We start from the raw sequence: 22,524 nt of genomic DNA, 5'->3' as shown, positions 1-22,524 counted from the left end.
CTGGGACCCATCACCTCACACTCTGCCAGGAGGATATACCTCCCTCATAAAGCTGGTTGGGCACATGGGCTGGCTTTGTTGTCTGTCAAAACTCATCAGTGTTAAACTCTGCAAGTAGAACAAAAGCCACAAAATGCCAGCAAATTAAAACTGTCTTTTTTTTTTTTTTTAATAGTAGAGCTACATAACTAAACGCGTACATGGGAAAATCACCCCAGGAACACAGAAAAGAAAACTGTAAATATTTAGAGAATGAAGTGTGGGTGAATAATGATTACTGAGGAAACACTACTACACGCAAGCTAGGCAAATATTAACTGTTAAAGAGGCTGATTTAAGTATTCAGTGATGAAGACTGCATGAGACTCAGCCAAGTGGCAGGGGTTTAGCTTTACGAATTAGAAGAGGCAGATGAGATTCCCTGCAAGGCAAGTGCCTCTCCTAAAACCTCCTTCCCTTGATAAAGGTTGCACCAAACTGGACTGCTTTGCTGGCTGGACCTAAATCTCATTTATTCCTGCAAACTAGATTCATTACTCCAAACTAATAAATAACTTTCAGAAAACCTTTCATTTGAAACACAGTAAATAACATCCTGTTACTTTCATCAGCCCCAGTTTTAATGGCCCATCTTTTATCTCTGCAAAAATCACTAAAATTAAATGCATCAGTGTAGGCTTTGCTAAGCAATCCCCGTTGACATTTTAAAGTGAATTTTAATTCATTTCATCCGTATTTTTTGATAGAAGGGCTTTATTTCATGCTTGGTAGATGTCCAAGTTTTCAACAGTCCTGAGTATCCTGTGCTGATGGGTTGGAAGTGGTGTGGCTGAACCACAACTCCAGGAGCAGGTTCACACCCTCCAGGTCACCTGCCCAGGCACCTGGAGAACATGCTGGGGGATGCCTGGAATCCAGGCTTGTTGCTGGTTGATGAGCAAGCAGATCCTTGGCTGGAAGATGGTGGATGAGGAACCCATGACTATAATTGGCTTCAGGGGCTGCTATTTTCATTCAGATGTAGAAGTAGCTGATCTGTTCAGATGTACTTTGTAAACAACCCCTCCAGAAATTGGATAATCTCTTTACATGTCTAAATAAGATTTGAGAAGGCTAACTTCATATTCCAATAATTTTAAAAATCTCTTATTTTTACTCTGAGGACCATTGCTGAACAGAGATTATAGAGAGGTAAGACATAAACACATATTTTGCTTTACAAAAATTCTTTCACCCAGGAAAAAGACCCTTGTGCATTGTCAAGGGACCCAGAGATAATAATTTGCCTCCCTCTTTGTGTGGTGAGAAGAAAGCACACGGATATGAGGTTGAAATAAGCTGTAAATTACCTATACATGAAATGAGTCCTAAACCAGAACTGCTGTGTACAGGGGACAGCAAACACAGCATGTAAATAAGTATTTAATTAGTTCATAAAGTGTAATCCAAATTGCTCTCTCTCTCTTAACCTAAGCCTCTTTTAACAATAGTTGAGTAACCGAACAACTGTATCGCTGTTCTGTGCCAAAGGAAAACTTGGCTTGAAAACGTCGATGGAACAGAATTAAAACACTGCCTGACTGTTCATGCAAATGACATCTAACAAACAAACTGTGAATGAACAGAAAAGCACAAGCACTGTAAAAAGCTGCTTGGTTCTCTTGGGATCTTGGATTTTGTGCAAGACAGTGGGCCAATTCAAAGCTCTGGGTCTTGGTTTCATTAATCAGGATGAGTTCAACTTCTCTTCACAGAGCATCTTTCTCTAAGCTAAACTGTGGCTTTGCTAGTAGTGTCTCACTGCACATAGATAACATGCTGAAATAGATGCTTTTCTTTTTTTCCAGCATAGCCTAAATTGCACTTATTTGTTTCAGGAAGCTAGTAAAGATACAAAATCCAAGCAGCTGAATGTTGTGCTCTCAAACATTCATGAAAAGCGCACACAGTTGCCTCCATGATCAGATTCTCCAAATTTCCTCCTGTTATTTCAATAGGAAATCAGAGTCAAGATAATGCAGCACAATGTATAGGGCAGAAAATGACCAACCCATGTGTGGAATCAGAAAGCTCCAGGCTTGAGAGCAACTCACAACTTTGAAACTTACTGTTTCAAAGCAGAGGTAATCAGACAGTGGCTATACATGTTCAGATGTCCGTGCAATACATAGGTGTGAAAACAAGTGCATAGTACTTTCCCAGCACTGCATCTCCGTGTACTTCAGTAGGACATCCTGGTTCATACCAACAGATCAGTACGATCCTGGATCAGTACATCTAAAATTAAGTTGCTGCATTAGGAAAAGAAAGGACAGAAGTCTATCCCAAAATCACAGCTCCTGAACTGAAGGTGGTGAATGCATTAAATCCTGTTAGATGTCCTACAGTGATTCAGCATTTATAGAGGGTGATGAAGAAGGCTGGGTAAATCTCAAAGAATTCAAAGCGCAGTGAAACACTCTAAAGAGACTTTCATCAAGCTATTGTAGTTCACTAACTATTTTGGGATAACTTTGCTTTCTTTTTCTGGGATATTTCAAAGGAAAACATGCATTTCTATTTAAAGTTTCTGTTTAGAAATCAGGTTGGCACAGATTGGTCCTACATAAGAAAAACAAAGACTTCATTTACTTTTTTCATCTGTCCCTCCCTGCTAATTTTATAATTCTTCTGCCTTGAGCAAGTTTCAAGTCAGCACAGTAAGCACATAGAATACATCAAAAAACTAAAGGCAAGCCAGGACCCTGTGAGGTGCCTCATGCTTTGTAAAAGCAGCACTGGAAAGTTTTTAGTATTGAGCAAAGCAGGCCCCAATCCTAAAAGGGAATTTTGAAAGCTGCTGTAACACAAATAGGAATCACTAGCCTGCAGTTCTGCAAGTCCTGGTGCAGAGCAGGTTACCTGCTGATAGAGCTGGCAGGGCTTTTAGGGAAAGTCAGGTGGTTCCCTCAATCTCTAATTAAACCGATGCGCAATAGGAGAACAATCTGCACATTTTGGCAAGTCATGGGCAAACTCGTTCATGCAGTTTGAAGGAGTTCCCAGCCTTGCAAAGTTTGTTGGTATCTGCTATGCAAAAGGCAGCCCTCTTCATCACAACACAACCACGGCTCCATCCCGCTGAACCATAAATCATCGTGTTCACCCCGAGGCACACCCTCTGCAGCTCCATGGGCTGTGCCTTACGCTCGGGTGGGCGCCGCTTCCTCGGGCTCCTGAGCACACACACCCTGTGGACATCTAATAGTTTCCACCTCAGGCCACCATCAATGTCAAACGGCTCCGACCCAGCGACAGCGGCCGTCAGAGGGCACATCTGACCGTTCGGAGAGGGCACAAAACAAGATGCATCTGGTTTTCCAGCCACCACAAACTGCTGATCCATCCAGCCTGATTAGCCTGCTCTTTGATCACCCAGCATCCTTACTCAACTACTGTTGCAGAAACTACCGATGGCTACGTGCTCCCGGGCAGAGCAGGGACCATGTGTGGGTCTCTGCCAGAGAGATACTGGAGGAGCTGGAGAGCATCAGCTCCTTCCCCGTGGGATGGCAGAGCTCCTGGCAAACCATTGTTAGAGCCCAGCCCGAGACGCAGCTCATTCATCAGATCGTAATTATCTGCAGCAAAGCCTCGGTGCCTGGTGGGCATCCAGTGATTGTCTATTTCTGTACGAAACGTCTGTTTTGAATTACAGAATAGGAACCAGAAATGTCATGGTGGATGCTGAGCACAAACTTTTGTAATCTGACCCTCCAAAAAGCGTTCCCCTCTCACTTTATATTTCTGTGGTCCCACTTCAAACACCACTATCCTCTTCGATTTTCATCACCTCCTTTGTGCTTTTGAAAATCCCAAAGTAGCATTTCTAACATTCACAAAGCTTTATCTTAATCCCACAGGAATAACATTACATCAATTCCTTGGATGGATGTACCGTGGTCACATAGAAAGTCATCAGGCAAAATCCAGGGTTCCCAAGTCTCCCTTTCTAGTCCTTACAAGGCATTTCCTAATTTCCTCAAAGAGGAACTCTTTTTTTTTCCTGAAATCTTTGTTGAGCATCACACAGAAAAAAGAATAATGAAAGCACACAAAACACATGAAACTTAAAGGTCAAACTGTGATCTCCAATTTGGAAAACATCTATCATTCTGCTCAAAACCAGAGGCAACAGGCAGTTTTAGAAGAGCTTGGCAATGTACATTAACAAAAAAAGAGATAAGAATCTGGCATTTTCTATGCAAATATGAGCCCGAGTCCTGATTTACCTTCCCTGGTGTGAGAGTCAGTAGATGCTACCAAGTCCAAGTTAGCTGCTTCTGATCAAAATGAAAAACATTCCCTTGAGCAGATGTGTTGGCAAGGCATTAGGTAGCTTCATGTAACGGGTCTCTATCTCACCTTTGACTGTAACAGTGGCTTCAGAAAGGTCACAGACTTTGTTTTCTGACTTCATGACTAATTTATTTCTCTTAGTTCCTCCCACAGGCTCTTGGAACCCCTCATTTTTGCCACAAACCATTGCTCTGAGAAGTTTTTCCAAACACTGTAAATTACCTTTGCACCAAAAGACTTGGTATTTTTCTGAATTACTCTCTCAAGATCATGGTAATAAAATCAACTATAGCATCATAAAATAATTAAGCAGATTGACTTATCATGTTACTACAAGGGATAGGGGTATGGTGTCAATCCAATAAATATGGTGACCTCTTCAAATCTAAGTGGTTTGGTTCAGAAAAGCATCCAGAATTTGAAAGCTGATCCTAATTATCCACACTCCATCACACCAACCACACTGTCACAACTCAAAAGTCCCTGGCTGCAACCTTTATGGCTGAAACTCATGTTGGTATTTGGAGTAAAAGAAAAATCTGTCTTTTAACAGTACCTACCCTCTGCCTTGAGGATGGTACCAAATCCTGTGTGATGCTCTGTCCTATGTCCAACAGGGCAGCAAGGCACATTCCAGGTAATAATAATGAGCAATGTTCACCTAACTGACATTGGGAATAATATCCCAGTGAAAATGAGCACAACCTGTAAGAGTTCTGAGAGGGTCTTTCCTGCGGGAGGTCCTGAATTCCCAATCACAACTACAACTTCCACTGGAGGGTGGCAATCAAGATTATGAGCAAAAATACCCCCATGAGGCCTTTTCAGACACTGTTCACACCAGTCACAGCTACTGGTTTATAATGATCCACCTAAATGTGGAGTTAACTCACATACATATGTTTAAGCTTTCAAACAAGCTGTAATTCAGCTACTGACAGCTGAAGTGCCTCAGATGAATAGAGCTGGACTTATATTTGTCATTTGTGGAACTTCTTAGAGTTAGTTCAGCTTTCAAGTGAACATATTGAAATAAACTGATTTTAAATAATGAGCATTGGTGTCTATGAATTATTTAATTTTAAAAAATCCAGTCAAATTCCACATTACTGAACTATCCTTCCCATCTAAAAAAAAAATGCTTTTTTAGTTTAAAAAGCATGATTCTGGAGACAGGGTGCCCCATTATTTCAATGTATTCAATCATCACTTTCTTTTTAACAGCTTGAATTAGACATGCTTTCAAGGTTTTTATCCAACTGTCAGTTAGAAAACCGATGGCATTTCTGCCCTCTCCTCTCATTAGGGACTTGCTGTTCTGTACCTGCAAATCTTCATCCCTCATCAGCCAGAGAAACGAAAGCAGAAATCTCATCTATAATAGTAGTATCATGTACATCCTATTAAAGAGGACAGATAACATATTCAACAGCGCCTCAGGGCCACAATTTCAAAGACATATGTAGTGCTGAAAGATGCAGGTGAAAGACTCCAGGGACTTTCCAAGGCCCCCAGCTGCATAACTCCCATTGATTTCAGTTATTCAAATGAAAAGTTATTTAATGTATTTATTCTGGAGTTGAAGTTTCACTTGAAGGCTGGGAGATACATAAACCCATAGGCTAATTTTTAAAACTGATTCTCACTAATTTCAAAAACAGGTAAATGACTAAATACTCAGATAAATCTAGCCCTGAGCGAGGCATAAATCCTATTTAGGGTCTCTCTGCCTTTGAAATAACAGCAGTTACGCACCCATCTAGTTTGAAGAGATAGGGTTTGTATCACAAATATTTTGGCCACATATCCATTATGTGAATATAAATATTGCAATATCACATCTTTTACAGTAAGGGAATGGAAAGCAAATGAAATATTTTTACCCCTGAAAATTGTCCAAAGATAAAAAAATATACCTCCTTTGTAGACAAATTCTTCTAAAAAATAGACAAGGATGACAATTGTCAGCATTAGAAAATGAGGTAGTTGAGAAATTGAGGAATATTGTGGAGGAAGAAAGACAAAGGATATAAGGAAGAGCTAAACCAGGGGCCTGACTGGGAAAAAAACCCACCATTTGAAGAGGGGCATGAAAGTGGAAGACATGAAGTCAAGACAGATGAAGCCAATACACACAAAAAAACATTTGCAATTGAGCTTATTTGATGAGAATTTGCTATTTGGAATGGCTGAAATATTGTAAGATCACATATTCTACCTCTGACTCTTCAGGAAATTTTGAAGATATCCAACCTGGATGTGACCCTAAACACAGGATTGTAGCAGCTGAAATAGTCACACTAGTCAATAGAGCAGGCCCAGCCTGGTAAATGAGGGGGTCTCAGGTCTGCTGCTCTTCCACAGCAGGCAGCAAATGTCCTGCTTAATCCTGGAATCTCTGTTCAAGAGGGTTATGAAATGGTCAGAGGATTTCAGCACTGGGGCTGGCTACCAACAACACCCACCTTAGAATAACAGAACGGTTTAGGCTGGAAAAGACCTCTAATATCATCAGGTCCAACCATCAACCCAGCACTGCCAAGGCCACCACTAAACCATGTCCCCAAGTGCCACATCCACACATCTTCTAAATCCCTCCAGATCATTGATAAAGATATTAAACAGTGCTGGCCCCAGTACTGAGCCCTGGGGAACATCCCTTTTGACTGGCCACTACCTGGATTTAGTTCCATTCACCACCACTCTTTGGACTTGACCACCCAGCCAGTTTTTTTGTCCTGTGATTGGTGCACCCATCCAAGCCGTTTAGCTCAATGACATCCACTCAGCTCCCTGCTCCCCCTCTCAAAGCATCCTGCAGTGAAATCCTTTCGTTTCCCAAGGAACAAGATGCCACTTCTCCAACGCCTTGCACTTTTCCAATATTTCCCAAACACTCATAGAACCAGATAAAATCCCTGGGGTTTTGAGACGCCTTCTTGCAGAAATTGAATTACCTTCCATGTTCTTGAGTAACTACAGAGCTACAAGTTTCCACCCAAATCCCTCTCCTCTGTGGCAATGCTCCTGCGTGCTATAAATACAGAGTTAATTTGTGTAATGTGTGGGCTCACGCTTGGAAGTGCAGAGGACTGTGCAGGCTAATATCCTTCCCAGGAAAAAACACAGCATGACGTACAACTGAAAATGGTGCGAGCGAGAGGCAGCCGAGGGGCGCTTCAGAGAAAACAGTGGAATATTTTCCAAAGGTGGACTGAGCGTCCCGTGGGTGCTGAGCAGAGAAAAGAGAGAGGAGGTCAAGAGAAACCAGAGTTTTTGTATGAGGAAATGACTGGAGGCTGGAAAGGCAGTGGCACGAGGCCGAGCTCAGTGCAGTGGAACGGCTGGCGCGCAGTCAGGGGATGCGTGGCTGCAGCCCAACATGTTAAAAATGCTCTGGCGTCTATCACCATTTGTTTGGGAGTGACTTCATTTCCAAACTTTGGGATAAATATTAGCACAGCTATTCAAGATAGCCAGGACACCCAGCCCCTGGGTTTTTTCTCACTTCATGGCTTTTAGGTGTGGACTGCAACACATCACTTAAGCAGCACAAAACAGATTTTACTGAATTTATAGTCGTTGCACTGGGCTTGAAAAGAAAAAATAAATTGTTTTGGTTGGGTTGGTGGTAGGGTTCCACCCAAGATTCCTGGGAGAAGTTAGTTAAGGACAACTGTTCATACCATCACTCACAAGGAAATCAAGCAAAGTGGGGAGAAGCAGCTGTGCTGGGAGTTGCGTTTTGGAAGGTGGTGTTGTGTCCCAGGAGGGAGAATTCACCTGGGATTTATTTCATTTCTGGAACCTCAGAAATTCAACTATTTGATCATCCTCTTATCTCCAGTAAATACTTTCCCTACTATTTTATTCAGTTACCATGCATTCTTGATTTTATGCTTACCAACTTGTTACTGTACAAAGCTAATTGATTCTATGCTTAATGCCTTCTTGCTGTAGGAAGCTAATTGATTACATCCTAAAATCAGCAAGAAACACACAATCTGATGGTTATGGAAGAATCTTCCACCAGATTTAAAAATACAGTTGGAATTTTTTGTAGCTGTCTCTTCTTTTTGAGTGACCTTGGACCTACACATTTCGTTAGAAACATGAAATGCTCCCCAGCACCACCTGGCATCTGCAGTAACAAACCCCTCTTGCCTCTCTATACTGGAGCTGGAAACAGGACTGGTTACCATCACCCATCCCTCTGCTCAAATACAGACTCTAGAAACCAGCTGAGTTTTGAAGAAGGGAAGAACAGGACAGCACTGATGACTGCCAAAGACCATCCAGAGCCTCCTCAAGAGGCCTTGGGGATTTCAAACAGCTCCTCAAATTTAGGCACAGGGCATGGGATACATCCTCAGTCCCCAAAAGACACGTTTCTACCTCTGAGCTCTCAACAGAACAATTGTTGCCTATGCCAAAATCTGCTGTGCCCTGTGGGTACAGTTACACAGGCTGCACTTTCTAAACCACTTGCAGAGACAGCATGCTTAGAGTTGTTATTTCTTGCAATTTGTGTGTTGGATGGTTTACTAAAATTAGGAAGAAGTATATTCCAGAGCTGGAACGTTTATGGCTTCTTTACCATTACTGTATATTTTAATTCTTAAAAATAGATTTAAGTGACATGATAAGTAAAGAGTCATGTTTAATCTATTTTGGCCTGTTTGCCACATTCCTGGTTTGGCCTGTTTGGCTTGTTAATTTAGAGATGCATAAAACCATCTGTTTCACTGTAGACTTTGTTTTAAGCCTCAGAGGAAACAAACCACACAAATAAATGAAATTCACTGTGTCATTTCTGTTAGAATATATGTATTTACCGCCATCGGAGCAGACACTGAGGACCTCATAACTCTAATGTTAGTGCAGGTTTTTAACTATTTATAATGCTGTTATAAAGAGTTTGTGCAACTGAATTTATATCAGACAAGGGATTTTCTTAAATCGTATTCCACCTCTCATTTAAAGTGATAAACAGTGATATTCTGCACGTTGCCAAAAGAATGTAATAAAGAAAGAAAAAAATAAACTTCATAATTAAAAAAATACATCTTGGAAAAACTACATCCCAGGCAAATGTACCTAATAGCCTTCTGCCACTGTGGTTTGTAAAGCCAAAGGAGATACCTACATGCTCATCCTCTTGACATGACTGCAAACTTGAGCAGTCAGACTCCATTTGTCAAAAACAGAGCAGACCTACAATTTTTTACTCAACGCTATTTCACTGAGAACACACATGCACCGAACCTAAAGCTTTTTTGGACTTTTTTTTGAGAAAAGACTCCTGTTCCAGATGAGAAGGAAGAAAGTCATCCCCAAATGAGTTGCCTATGAAGGGGGCTGCCACTCAGTTCTATTTTTTGGGCAGAAGAAGGAAATATATTTTGACTTTGATCTGTAACAGGGATGATTTTTCAAGACTTGATTCTTTTCCCACAAAATAGTGTCCTTGCTTACTGAGTTGGATACTAGAGGGCTGCTGTGTCTGCTGCACTCATGTTTATAAATAAAAAGTGGTTCTTTCAAATATAATATTCCCTAGTGTATTCTTTCATCCCTACTGCACTATATAGTCTGTTGCACAGACTATGGTTCAGAAGATTAAATATTTAACTAAGGAAACCTAAAGATGTCAGTCATGGAGTAAACACTAAATCAATTTAAGAAATTTCAGTGTTACACTACATAACACTTTACTGTGGGGTGAACAAGGAGCAGCAAAGTGCCCTGGGACCTAAAGTGGCTGTTGAGGAATCAAAGAATTTATCTGAGAAGTTTTAAAGATGTGCAAAAAAACCCAATTGAAATTTCCAATAGAACCTTATTTGAAGACAGTTCTCCAAACCATGTTTCTCAGCAAGAAGCTCATATTAAGGGAATACACAGCTAAAATGTAAGGACTTCCAAAAACCTGAGCCCCTGCTGACCCTGTGCCCCCAACCCACCAAAGCACGTAAGTGGGACTTTGAACATTTTAACAGTTCCATACTCAGCTTCTTTCTTGGCCCCTTTTTCTTTTGTTTTCTTCTCCCCTTTTGAATTTTTTGAAAGTGGCCTGGATTTCCCTCCTATTACCTCCTGCCATGAGAGAAATTTGTTATGTCTCCTTCAAACGGGCCAACCCAACCTACATTCCCGGTCCTCTCAGCGCCTTCCCACAGGGCGGTTCACGGGGTTGTACTCACAATATTCATCAGGGTCAGCAGGTACTTCTGAACGTGTTCTTTCCCATGGAACTGAACAACTGAGTCATCAACCCCCAGAAGGACTTCAATGTTGTAATCGTCCTCCGTCGCGTGCCTTCGGTGGCGCTGCCTCGATCTGTGCACCTGGTCTTCAACAAGGCTCAACGCGCTGTCGAGATTATCCAAATTAGTGAGGTTAGCAGCTGGAATCAAACAGACAAACAAGTCATCAACCAAGAGAGGTTCAGGCTCAGGTTTCAGCTAAGGTGGTATAAATTTGAAGTAGCAGCATTTGTTGTGTTCTGGGTGTTATGTAATGGCATTAGTTTCGCTTAATGTCAATTAAAAATTGACCCAAAATGTTTTTGCTTCGCAAACTAAAAGCAATGCTTTCTACTAAGTAATACTGCATAATAAATACAAGCCCGAAAGGGCAGCAAGGTCATGCCAATGTTTTGAGGAGAAGAATGGAGCTGTTTGAGGTAAAATGCTTGTTACTTGAAAGTACTTCTAACAAAAATACACTATTCAGGGGTATTGTGCTACCCAGGGTAGTCTACATTTCAGAACAATTAAAGATAGACACTCTACTTCAAAATCTGATCTTACTGCCCACAGACTCCTATTTCAAGGTAGGTGCAGTTGCCAATATAGTCTTTTTCTATCCAGGCAGGTAGTAACAAATCAGTCCCCTGGATTCAACCTTTTAGCTCCTTTCCTAGATACACACATGCAATCCAACAGTAGTGACATGGATCTTATTTATCATCACAGCTCAGTACCACATTTTAGATATGAGATTAATTAATTTATAGCTACTTTCACAATTTTTTAACAGTTTTTCCTCCTTCATTCCAAATTTGCCATGTCGCTTTACATTATTGTATGTCAAAGACCAACCCATCAGGTACAACAGTAGTTACTTCATTACTGATACAATTTCTAAGAGTCCCTGTGATATGAAGTGCACATTCTCTAACAGGATGGGACATGATTACTGTGGTACCTACCTACTAAAAATTAACATGAAAATATGGAATCTTGACATTTCACTCTAAAGAACAACAATTATTAGCTTTAGTATCATTACTATCATTTGCATTACAAGAGCTCTGGAAGTCCCACCAAGAACCTCTTGATTTTAACACGTCAGGAAAGACTCGCTCAGAGAGGTGAGGAAAGGCAGTGAGGTGGCTGTGGGTTGAGTAAAGGCTCCCAGTGCTTCATTCACAGGAATGCAGTGGAAAGCAAAGGGAGGAGGTCAAAGCCATCACCTTCCAAACAGAAATAAGAAACAACTCCTGGAAATGCTATGAAAGTGGATTCTCCATCTTCATTTATTGAAGTTTTCACATCAAAACTGGCCGCTTGAGAAGGGCTGAATGAGTCACCAGATCACTGGGCTCATTACAAGAACATCTGCGCTCTTGCCTGAAGATCAGCTGCCTCAGGCTGCTGTGTCAGCAGGTCCTGGGCAATGTGCAGCCGGAGCAGAGTCCCCACAGCTCCCCTCTGGGGTGACAGTAACATACTGACCTGCACAGCCTCCGGCTGCCAGGAAGGACACACACCAGGCAGTGTTCCTTACTGCCCCGGGCCTCTGTGCCTTGTGTGGGGAGCAGCTTGTTTCTGTGCCTCTAGGAGAGACCTCCTGACAAAGGACAGTCCTTGAAAGACACAGCTCCTTACCATTTCTCCACCAAGCTTTAAGGACATGCTTGTCCCGAGACCCACAGCTGCAGGTCACCACACTGCCCTGGCAGGGCTTCCCTCACTCACTGGACAGAGAGAAGGTCACACTTGGTAGTTCTGCATCCCCATGGAGCCACAATGCCCTTCTCCCAGCACAGCAGCATTTAATGCAGCTAATAAGCACAACCACCATGTTCTCATTGCCAGCCTCAAGGGTCTCAGCAGCTTCTGCTCCCGGAGCCACAAGTTTTCAAAATTAGTCTGATCAGAATCTATGATTCAGCATGAAAATTCACTCTTCATGCAGAACCCAGTATGTCACTCCCAGGTGTACCATGGAGATGGAATGGATCTGGCCTGGCAGCAATGGAGACAGCTCTTTATCAGGGCTCTCAACCTGCCAAGCAGCCAATTCCAGCCTTGTCTCTTGGTTTACTCTACCAGGAAAACTTTAGTGTTAAATTTCCTTGCTAGAGCCCAGAGGTAATGACTGAGCCATCACAGTGGTCTCAGGGGACTTGCTATGAGACCGTGGGGCAATCATGTATTCATGATCTGTAAGGCAAATCACAGTTCCTGTAAAACTTGACCATAAATCTTTAAATCCTCTCTAGAAAAGAAGGCCTAGGCTGGCAGGGCCCGCAGGTCATGTCCTCTCTCTGCTGCTCACAAAAAGCTACAGCAATCAGCAGCAGGGTCAAAGCTATCAGAGCTGCTATTGCAGAACAGCAGAGCTGGACAGGGGGGAGAGCCTGAGCTCTGCACTGAGACTGCAGATGGGCAGCTCTGCTGGCTGGGGGGCTGCTGTTTGGATGGGTGAGTGGTTGGCTGTCAAGGTATCTTGAGCTTTTGTGCTTTCATCTCTTTCCCTTATGTGTCAAAGTCAAACTAACTCCAAGTGCAGTATCTTTATTCCTGCTGTGAGTAAATCAGCCAGAGGCAAAATGTGATCCTACCATCCTGCAGTGAAAACTGCCTGTCCTCTCTCTTTGCTCCTCACTTCATCACTGTCACACTGTAACCCTCACAGTCCTGCTAACTCCTGGGAAAAGTTATCAGGAAGTTCCCTGGAAGTCATCTCACTGCCAGTAGGTGCCAACCAGCCACTCAAAATTTTCTTTGGAGCATAAAAATTCTCCACATCCGCAGTTACCTTCACCCCACACGCCTGACCACATATCCCATGGTGCTGCTCTGCCTCTCAGTCTCTTGGATGATGAATTGTTGGATTTGCTGGACCATGCTGTGTTATTCCCATGTTGAATTTGCTCCTAAATGACTGTTACATCCAAATGGAATTAATACCCGTATCTTACCAAAGAGGAAGCTAAACAAAGTTGCATCTGTAGTAAATGAGCAATTTGTAGTGTTTCGGCATCTCAGCTTTCCTTGGTTAACATCAGTAATTATGCTGTATCATTGTACTCCAACAATATGCTAGAAAAGCTCAAAAGAAAAACTCCAAGAACTGAATAAGACACCAAATTCCTCCTTAACATTTTCCATACTACCTTCCTTCTGGTCACCCCTGCACTTTGCACAGTAACATCAAAAAAGTAATCTCAAACTCCACTGTGTTTTACTAAATCATGCCAAGACCTCTCCATCAGCTGTTAATTTGCAGCAACTTTTGCCAAATCAGCCACTAATTATTGGTGCCAACTTTGTTAGCCATCTCCCAAGAGCAGACACTCGGCATTTGCAGGCTTAACAATAGCCTGTGTTGAAACCTTCTTGCTCCTGCTAGGAAAAACTCACATTTGTGAAAATTAACCACTGAGAGACAAGGTTCTATTTTTCTCTTGTGCTGCTCATCCAGAATAAATCGAAGAACATCAGCACTCTAATAGTTCATCCAAAAATCCCTCAAACCCCCTCTTTTTTCTATAAAGCCAGCTAAAAACTCAGTAGTATTTCAGTGGTCTTCTCCCAACACTGCAGACCATCTTCCAGTGAAAGTGCCCAAGTTGCAGATTACTTTTGCCTTTGCAGGTCTTCAGAATAAATCTCTCTCTGCAACAGTTTGGGATGACACCACCTTATTTTCTGGGAGTTTTTGCCTTGCTCATTAATGTTTGATATCATGTGCTTTATGGAAACCTAATTACATGACATCTCCTCATTCTGCCTTACCCATCATGGCAGGCAAAGCTCAAACAGATGCTCTGAGTTACTGAAGCATGAACACACTGCCTGCCATGAAAACCGCCTCTCCCTGTGTTTTCTGTCACTCCCTTTAGGACATCCAACAAAAGCACAGTTGCTGGCTCATGATTCTTGTTTTGTTTTTTTTCATGACCCCTTTCAAAAAGGCTCAGGGAAATACAGCTGCACCTACAGCTCTTAAAGAGGTCCTTATGAAATGACTGCACTTTAACGGTACTAGATTTAGGGTTCCCCAGTCTCACGGCAGCGATATTGTCCTAATAAAGGAGTTTCTAATTTTTATCTCCTCTTTCTGAAAGGGAGAAGGGAACTTTCTGGCAAACCCAGAGCAGAGACCAGGATGGGCAGCTGGGAGACTGAACTGCATGTCATGTTCACAGCTGTCATCTGTGGCTTGTCAGCACAGCAACGAGCTGGAATTTCTTTTCAAACCTGAGTGTGCAGCATTCAGACCAGCCAGCCACCATTTAAATGCAGCTGGTTTGCTTTTATGGACACTTCATCTGTCAGCGTGGGAGCAGACGAACACCTGAGCCGACTGCTGAGCACCTTCTCTGCAGCCACACGAGGAGCAGCACTTTTGATGCTGATCTCCATTCCTGTGACACTCTCCTGAAGGGACTCCCAGCTTCCCATTCCTTGCTGCAAAACACCAGCTTTTTTGTGGTTGTTTTCTTTTTCACCCCAGTGACTCAGACTGAGCACCAGTGAAGCCCAGGTGGAGCCTGCTCTGCTGTGGTGGCAAACTTAAGTGGATGGCACAGGAGCACAGGGCACCCAGCCCTGTTCAGCTGCACCACAGCTGGTGGCAGTACCAGTCCAAGCCTGGGACTATGATCCCAGGACGGGCATGAGGCCATCTACCACTTGGTGCTGCAAATGCAGGAGAAACAGGCTGTGTGGTAGGGAAGCAGGAGGCAGGGTGGACTTGCTTCAGCTCAGCTTCCTGCTGCTCAAGTACATCTGCACCTCTGGAAAAGTACCAAACACCAAACACCCTCAACAGCTTGACAGAGAGCTGCTCTTTTGGGAATTGCACCTTAAATCACAAGTCATCTTTCCGCAATGCTCCCTGCTGCTCAGATGCTGTAGGCTTCTGTTGTGTCTGTCCTCTGTGATCAACAGACTCCCTAATTAGCCCCCAGTTAGCCTTTTCATGTATTCTATAAAAGCCCCCATTTGTCCTCCATGGTAAATTGAAGCCCAACCCGTGGAAGTTGAAGTCACCAATGAACTGTCATCAAATCTTGATTTTTATGCCCTAGTGACTTTTTTCTCCCACTTTTAAGTTCCTCGATTTGGGGTTTTGTTTTTCATTCCAGTTGCACACAATCATGATGTGTTTTGTTCATTTGCTAATCAAGAGTTCCTCTAATATTTTAATTTCTTTAAAAACTTACTTCTGCTGGTTTTACAGCCCTGCTCACCTCCTTCTTTGCTTTCTGTTTTGTTTTCCAAATGTCCTCTACTTGTCTTTCTTCCCCCCCTTCACCATCCTGCTCAGCTACATTGGTCTTTCATAATTTATAAATCCCTTTCCCATAGTACAGTCTGCATTTGGACCCTTCTGCTATAGATCAGTCATAAGAAAACTGGGTACAGCCAGCAAGGAATTAAAATGGGAGAGAGCTCCTGTGAGGTGAAAGCCAATGGAAAATGGTCTAAACAAGAGAAGCAAATCCCACACAGTGCACTGGGTACATGACACAAAGTTAGCCCTTTTTAAAAGACATCCCCAGGAGGACATTGCCTCAACATTTGATTTGTGAGCTTTTTGTGATTTCTTGAATCACAGGTTAACACAGTGGCTGCTATTTGGTAATTCATTAACCAAGAGCAATTATTGTAGCAGAACTATCTTGGGGTTGTGATCAAATTCTCCCTCTTCTTTATATAAACTAAAAAGTAAGACCACACTAGTAGACTAAAGACCAGGCATTCACCAGGCATCCTCAACGAGGTTATGAATCCTCATCCTGCTCTTATCTGCAAAGCAGCACTCGTTTAAAAAGAAACTCTTGGGCTGCATGCCTTGCTAACCATATGATCTCATTACAAGCTCCCTGCCTCTGAGTTTATGGTGATGCTGTTTCCAGTCAAATCACATTTTAACGCAGAGCCTGCTCCACCTTTCAGCTGGCTGGGGGAGTTTGCCACGGGTGTTGGGGTAAGTTGGGCTGGGCTCTCAAAAGTAGGTCTCAGACTCCAGCTGCACAAAGGCCAGCACATATGGCAGCTGAACTCCCACTGGAATGATCCAGTCCTGGCATTTAAAACCAGGAGGAGTTCAAAGTATTTAACAGTATTTCATATACTGTATATTTGGGCCTTTATAGAGTAATTCTTGTAAACTTCTTGGGGCAGAACAAGTGTCCCACATTTGCAGAGTGAAAGCACATTCTTGCAAACACAGGCACAAGCAACATTCCTTTTTTTTCCTTGTCACCTATGCGACAGCACAGTGACTCTAAATCTCAAGAGGTGCTCAAGTGTCTGCCCAGATCATAAAATAAAAGAATGGTTTGGGTTGGAAGGGACCTTAAAGATCAACTTGTTCCATCCCCCTGCCATGGGCAGGGTCACCTTCCACTATCCCAGGTTGCTTCAACCCTGTCCAACCTGGCCTTGGGCACTTCCAGGGATGGGGCAGCCACAGCTTCTCTGGACAACCTGTGCCAGGGCCTCCCCACCCTCACAGGGAGGAATTTCTTCCTTATATGCAATTGAAACATAGATCAGAGAATCTGAGTTACGAAGAATAAAGAAGCTGAAACCTACTGAACTGACAAAATAGAGAACTTTCAAGACTGAAAAATAAAAAATTGTCTTTTCCGAAGGATAAACCAATTAGCACAGTGACAATGGCCAGGTGGATGCTGTGGCAAAATGGCCAGGCCAGAGGCACTAAGAATAACCACAGTTAGATGTTGCCAGGGAGATCTTTTCTGGCAAGTCACAACAAAGAGAAAAGTTATTACAATACCAAAAAGAAAAGTTGAAAACTAATTTGATCTCATCAGGGCCAGAGTCACACAATGAATAACAAAGATGAGAGATAATTGCGCTGTTAAAAGATTAAGTGAGAGCGAGGTAATAGAATACCCGAGGCTAAGTTTTTTTTTTTTTAATGGTGAAACATATTTTGTTAAAATTTTAACTTTCATATTGCAACATAATAGTCAAAAAGAGGAAATGAAAGAAATGGTAAAACAGCCAGGCAAACCAATCTGTGTGACCTGGTTGAAATGGAGCTCTCTGAGAACTGAACACAAACTTTTCCAACAGCAAAATTTATCCTTTGGAAGATTTTCAGCTGTCAACCTTACTAGTGCTAACACAGGTTTCACAGTTTAGCACCAAATAATCTATGAGCAAGACGTTCCACATCTAGTGCTCGAAAGTAAGCTCAAAAAGGGGCAAAAATAATCTTCTCTAGAAAATTAATTTTTTGGGCCTATTTCTAAGTTTCACTGACTTAATTGATTGCATCTGGGAAATACCGTCTTGCAAATATTTTGGCAAGTCATTGCAAAGTGGCCTGTAGTGCAGAGCCTGTGACTTGCAAACCAGGGTGCCTGATTTAGAACATCACACTTGTTCCAAGAGCCCACAGTTGACCCTGGAAAAGGGCTCTGTCCCTCGAAAGTCCCCGAGCACACATGTGCACCCAGGCAAGGCAGGCTTTGCTTCACAGCACTCACACAGAGCTACAAAGGGAGCTCTCAGTCTCATTTGCAGTTAATGCATAATTAATTAAACTGCAGAGTTCAGCCACATCTCCAGGCAGGCGCTGGGCACAGAGCCAGAGCTCCACGAAGCTCCAGGAGCCCCAGAGATCCCACCTGAATTCCCAAAGGCAGAGGATCCGGAGCTGACCCACAACCTGCTTTTCCTGACCAGGCTTTAGCCAAGTGTTTATGGGCTGTTTGAGTCCGAGTCTGCCACTGAGATACTCAAATGTCCAATCCATATTCCAAGCATGATTAAATTACAGCAAATTAGCACATTAAGTAAGCTGCCAAGCTGACCCCCTGGCTTTGTAGGTGACATGTCCAACAATCCCACTTGCATTTTTAACAGAATGAAATGCCAAACCTTGATACAGGACCTGAATAACAACAGATTACAGGGGATGGAAGTTGCCTTTCCATGAGCCAACTATTCTGCAAGAAGGGGAAATAAAGTTTAATTACAGTTAAGAAACTAACATTAAAACCCACACAGGTATTAAAAAAAGAAAAAAAAAAAGAAAAAGTCAAATTCCTACCCAGTGCAGGGGGCTGAAAAGATGGAGAAAAAACAAAGAAATACATAAAATAACCATACATCATCAGAAATACTACTGAAGCACATAGGCATTTTTCCAATGCTTTTTAGCCATAACCTCAAGTCTTGTCTTTTGGTAACATTTCAAAATGGAATTATCCCATCCTTTTAAAAGGGGAGCGCTTTTCTCGATTATAGTCTCACAAAGTTGTAAATTATACAATTGAATGTTCTCAATGTCAAGTAGAACATAATATAAATCTCATCAGTGTAAATAATGTACTGCACAAATGACTGTGCAAACAGCTCCTGTTTCTTACATAATCATTATGATCTTTTAATTAGACAAAGTAAACAGTCTGCTCATTTCACCAGGTGAAGCATAAGAAGAAAGTTTCCCAAATTCTAGGGTAAAAACTATGTGCAATTTGCAATATCTATAAGTTCAACCAACTTCTTATACATCTCAGAATATTGTGCCATAAAAAGGTTAATTTGAGTGTCCCAAGAAGAAAACCTCAGCTGGGCAGGCTGAGCAAAGGCAGTGCAATACATGATGCCTTGGCTACTTACGCTGGCAGGATTTAAATCGGAGCAAAAAGGAGTTATAATTTTACCTATGTTTTGAAAATATCCTTGTTGCTAAATCTGCTTGGACCTTCTGCAATAATAAACCCAGCTGCAATTGACTGGGGATTGTAGGGAAGACAAAGCTCACTTGGAGGACACAGGAGTTTCTTGAACATCAAAATGACAGTAGAAAACCCTGAAAGAGAACCAGTCTCTGCTCTAGTGAGAATGCATGAGGTTTATTCCCAAGGTGTTCCAAAATCAAGGGCTGAGGCTTCTTTGGCTATTTGTACAAGAGCAGACTGAGAAATGCTGCCCCTCTGCTGCAGTGGGTTGGTGGGACACAGGGTCTTGGTGACAACAGTAGAGAAGAGATGTTTCCAACATACAGCACTCCTCATGAACATGGATCAGGGATGGAGAGAGGGGGAAGGAAGGCAGGGAGGAAGCAAAGAAGCTGGATGGGTGTAAGGACATCAAAACTCTCAAGTGAAAAGGCAAATTAAGAGGCACAAGTCAGAAGAACACAAAGTGAAAAGAAATCATGGTACATCTTCCTGCTGCAGTTCCCCACTGGCCTCAGGAAGGCAAAGCCAGGGCTTGCTCCCACCTCCCACTCCCCAGCCCTGACAGCTGTGTCCTGAGAACAACCCATGAGCTTTAGGGTGCACAGGGATGAGTGCCAAGGTTTGCCAAGCAAACCTTCTCCCCGGCATGCGTAGGCAGGGCTTTAGTGTTTCTTTTTCAAGATAAATTTAGCATTAATATCTGTGAGCTTTAGAGGGATTAGAGCCAGGTCAACATGCATTTAGTTTTCTGGCAGGTCCAAAATATTTTTAATTCCTTTTGGGTCAAATTGACTTGAATATGGAATTTTTTTTAAAGTGAAGAAACAAACAAAGAGTATTAGTTCATCTGAAAACATGTTTTACTCATTTGATATGAAATCAAGCACTTCAAGTCTCAATGCAGAGAATCATTGAAAAATATAACATATTCCAAGGGAAAGAAGGGAGATGGTTTGTTTGAAACCCACTGCCATGAAATCCCTCAACATTTTCAGGATTTTTTTTTTTTTTTGTGCATGTGAAATTCAGTGAGAAATTCAGAATTTTTTATTACTAAAAAATTTCTCCTAACTCAACTGCAAGTGCCAGGACTTAAAAGAGTTTCCATTTGCCTCTTTCCACCATCTACTCCCCTTCCTCCAAAGGAATGATCATCATTTAAGGACCTCTGTATTTTTATCAGGTTATCTACATATTATTGATAAGCAAGCTGTACCTAGCACTGTCTGACTTGCCCTTCAGATTGGCTTGTAGCCTAATCAAACTGAGGTCATTGGTCTGCTAAATCAGATGTAGTCAGTAGGATGTGATGCTCCTTGGCAAGCAACAGACAACTCTGCTATAGGGACAAATCAGACTCACCACATCTCAAAATAAAAGCCTTTCAAGAATTAGGTGGCAAGGAATTTATCCCCTGAATTAAAGACAGTATCATCTTTGTCTGTGCAAATAAGGCTTAAAGTGGTCAGAAACTGCATTTGTATTCACTTTGCAGAGTGCTATAGAATTGCTTTAGTATTAATGACTGCTCTTCTCTTACTACAGAGAATGAAATCAGACTTAGGAAAACTAATGCACAATGTCCAATAAGAAGGGCTGGGAAGCCTCTTTTATATATATATATACACACATGTATAGATACACATACATGTAATAATCACTAAAATAAGAGAACTGTGCATTTTAACAAGGTATGATGGTGGCTGGAGGGTTGGTGGACAACTCACTTGATAGCTAACATATCAAGTCAAACATTGGAAAAGTATCAGAAATAACAGCAAATTGAGATATTAAATTTTTTAAAACTCAATTAAATTCTCTTCAAATGGTGTTAACCCAAATGGAAGCTGAAAAGGCTAGACAAGTCAATGGCTGTTAAAGAAATAGTGGAAGCTGTTAAGGGTAAAACGAGACAGCTGTTCCAAAGCTCCAGGTAGTTTCTGCCTCCTGAACTGAAACAGTATATAAAGACCATTTAGCTTCTAACCTGTTATTTTTGCAGAATAAATGGGAAATGTCAAAGCTAACACCAAAAAAAGCCCCTTTCAAATTGCCTTACAAAGCAGTTGCTGAAGTAATCAAGAAGTTAACTGAGAGCTCTGCTGACATAAATAGTAAAGGCTTGCAGTAATTAACATGTTCTGTCTAAAACTGGTAGAAACAGAGTGACTCCAGATCTGAGTTCCTGCAATGAATTACAGGTTTTATCCAAATACTGGACTTCCATTAGTTGAACTCTATCATCTGTTCCTACCTAGTCAAGAACTGGCTAACCAAGCCTCTCCTAGTTTGCTTGATTCTAAAAATGCCTGTGATCAGTTGAACAACAATCATAAGAAGAAATGGAATAAATACAAAAACCTTCCACAAATCATCAGCTGTAACACCACAGTTTATGTTTCATTTTAAAAATCAAATGGTAAAAAGCTGTCCATGAGTATGTTCATCTTCTTTATTCTTCCAAAAACCTAAATGTTTAGATAATAGTACTGATCATACAAACTCTGACCATATTAATTATTAATGCATACTGTGCTAATAGAAATAATAACATGGTTCCCTAATCTGAAATCAGAACAGGCTCTATCCTCTTTCAGTTCTTGCTGGGCAATATTAATCCTTCAGTCTTTCAACACAGAAATTCTTTATATTTTCCCATTACCCCAAAAAGAAAAGTCTACCAAGCTAAAAGTTAACACTAACTGAAATTACCTTAAAGAAATAAAGTGACATTTTATAGCAATGAGGAAGCAAGGCTGGAGGGAAAAGCAATATTTTTTGGCTGCTGAAAAAGGCACACTTTGGGTGTCAGGGTCTCTTCAACAGATTTTTGTTCCCTAAGAACAGCTTAGGGAACTGTCTCCTCAGCAACATGAGTACCACAAATACTGTCTCCTTCAGTCCACCTATAGTATCTGTTCACCCAGATCTGAGACCTTAAATCAGTGCTGAAAAATAATGTTTTTGAAAGTCATGCAAAACAGCATTTACTTGTCTGACAACAGTGCTGTTCAGTTATGCAATAAGACATGAAAGTACTACAGTCAATAAAGACTCCACTTTGCTTTGGTGCCCTGGAAGCCCCTAAGAGTCCTCAACAATTATTTTGGACTTGCAGGACTCAGAATGATCTTCTTCAGTGTGGGAGCTGGACATGTATTTATTGGAGCTGACACTAATCAATACCCATCACTTTCTCCCTGCTTTCAACTTTATTAGAA

At 41.8% G+C, this 22,524-nt stretch overlaps 1 protein-coding gene across 1 annotated transcript in view; it reads right to left on the bottom strand.

The window, feature by feature from the left end:
* ADAMTS2 (ADAM metallopeptidase with thrombospondin type 1 motif 2) overlaps window positions 1-22,524 on the bottom strand; it is a 170,540-nt gene that overhangs the window by 44,540 nt on the left and 103,476 nt on the right. Inside the window, exon 4 of the mRNA XM_032703046.1 lies at window positions 10,542-10,744. Coding sequence (XP_032558937.1) covers window positions 10,542-10,744 — 203 coding nt within the window. The remainder of the gene's footprint in view (window positions 1-10,541; window positions 10,745-22,524) is intronic.

The sequence above is a fragment of the Chiroxiphia lanceolata genome, chromosome 15 (genome assembly GCF_009829145.1).
Source record: "Chiroxiphia lanceolata isolate bChiLan1 chromosome 15, bChiLan1.pri, whole genome shotgun sequence".
Classification (NCBI taxonomy): Eukaryota; Metazoa; Chordata; class Aves; order Passeriformes; family Pipridae; genus Chiroxiphia; species Chiroxiphia lanceolata.
This window is presented reverse-complemented; position numbering and strand designations above follow the sequence as displayed.